Here is a 1735-nt window from a genome sequence, read left to right on the forward strand (position 1 = left end):
ACATGCAGACCTGAATCTTTTTCATAGCCAAGGCCCAAGTACACAATGATGTTTTTGATAGTGGGTGGTTGTAAGACCCGAACGCAAAAGCTTTATTTTTTTTTTTAATTTGAATTGTGCGACCATCTCATCTAAAAGATTGAACACTTCAACAAATGGAATCAAAGTAAGCAATTTTTTCAAAATAAGAATTATGACAGTCTGTTCAAGCATTAACCTGCTGATTTCAATTGGATTTAGTTCTGTTCAATAAAGTCGAATTATTTAGATATCCAGTCGAAGATCACCTGTTTCTTCTCGACAATATAAAGACAAGAATCTTGACAAAGCGATTATTGTTAATTTGTTCGTATTTTAAATCAATCATAGCTTGTAAATTTAAACTACTTCAATATTTCTAATTGGATTCTTTTATTTAATCACAAAGCATGAATTTAGGACATCATCTGTGTTTTTCCAATTTAAAGAAACACTACAGGAACCATTTATACCACTAAATTTAGTTTTTTTTTTAATTATTTTATTTTATAAATAAAAGTTACACATACAATTCTCCCACCAATTAGTCACCAAAAGGAACCATTTGACAGAGGCTGACATGGCTAATTTGTTCAATAAAATTAGTATAAAACACATGTAAACATGGGCAAGGCATTTTACAATCAAACCTAGACTTTTTTTTTGGGTGTGTTTTCTGATTAATTAAACAACCCTAAGCAAATCCAAAAATAAATAAAATTGTTTGAAACAAAAATACCACATACACTCAACAATAGAAATATCAAAAGGTATAATCATCCTCCAAGATTCGTTCTAATTCTTGTGACATCTTGATCATTAATCTGAAATACTTCGTCTGGCATATTTTGTTTCGTCCCAAACGCAGCAGGAGACGCCATTTGGACACCAGGATTCTGACTACTCAAACCAGACACAACCAATGCTTGCTCATTAGAATCCGTATTATAAAGAAAATGAATCAAACCTTTAGGAAAAACAAAACAATCTCCAGGTTGCAAATTTTGAGTAAACAAGTGATTTGAAGTGTCGATAAATCCTACTAAAAGTGAACCTTTTAGTAAAATAGCCACTTCTGAGGCTCGAGGGTGAGAATGAGGTGGCACGAGACTATTAGCATCGATGTCTATTCGTGCCATAGTTAGTCCTTGAGTGTTCAAACCTGGCAAATTGAAAATTGTAGTAAGTGTTACATTAAAACCAAACATTATGCTAATTTTACCAGGTTTGGATAAAGCTGATGTTGCAAAATGTGTAGATTCTACATTGTTTGGATTGATACATGGCACACCATTGCAATAGAAATTTTCTTTTGTGGCTTTTTTGGTATCAGCCACACAGTAATCTTGGAGCGGATCCGGGTCGGATCCGGCCAAGCCCAATACAACAAGTAGACTCATACTGAATAGGATAGTGTTAGTTTCCATATTGATCTACACTTAAAGATAATTTTGCACATTACTAAGTAGTGATACATATATATAAGTTGTTGGTAAGAAAATGTTCTAAGTATTCCAGTTGGACTAGAGATTGAGTAACTTAAGAGCATTAGAGGAGGAAAAAACAAGGCAAAGCTGGGAATGATTGATAATGACCAGAAATAGAAAGTTAAGGGACCACAAAGGTAAAGTGCAAGGTTTATAGGGTAGGGGATTTTTCGAATTTTGATTGGCCTTTTAGCAGACATTATATGGGGCATTTGTATCTATACCCGCTT

At 33.6% G+C, this 1735-nt stretch overlaps 1 protein-coding gene across 1 annotated transcript; it reads right to left on the minus strand.

Annotated features, from left to right (window-relative positions):
• Positions 1-606: 606 nt before the first annotated feature.
• On the minus strand, positions 607-1474 carry LOC109207589 (germin-like protein subfamily 1 member 1). The gene has a single exon (XM_019370528.1). The coding sequence runs from the start codon at positions 1443-1445 to the stop codon at positions 795-797; it is 651 nt and encodes a 216-aa protein (XP_019226073.1). The 5' UTR covers positions 1446-1474; the 3' UTR covers positions 607-794.
• Between the last annotated feature and the right edge of the window lie 261 nt (positions 1475-1735).

The sequence above is a fragment of the Nicotiana attenuata genome, unplaced genomic scaffold (genome assembly GCF_001879085.1).
Source record: "Nicotiana attenuata strain UT unplaced genomic scaffold, NIATTr2, whole genome shotgun sequence".
Lineage (NCBI taxonomy): Eukaryota > Viridiplantae > Streptophyta > Magnoliopsida > Solanales > Solanaceae > Nicotiana > Nicotiana attenuata.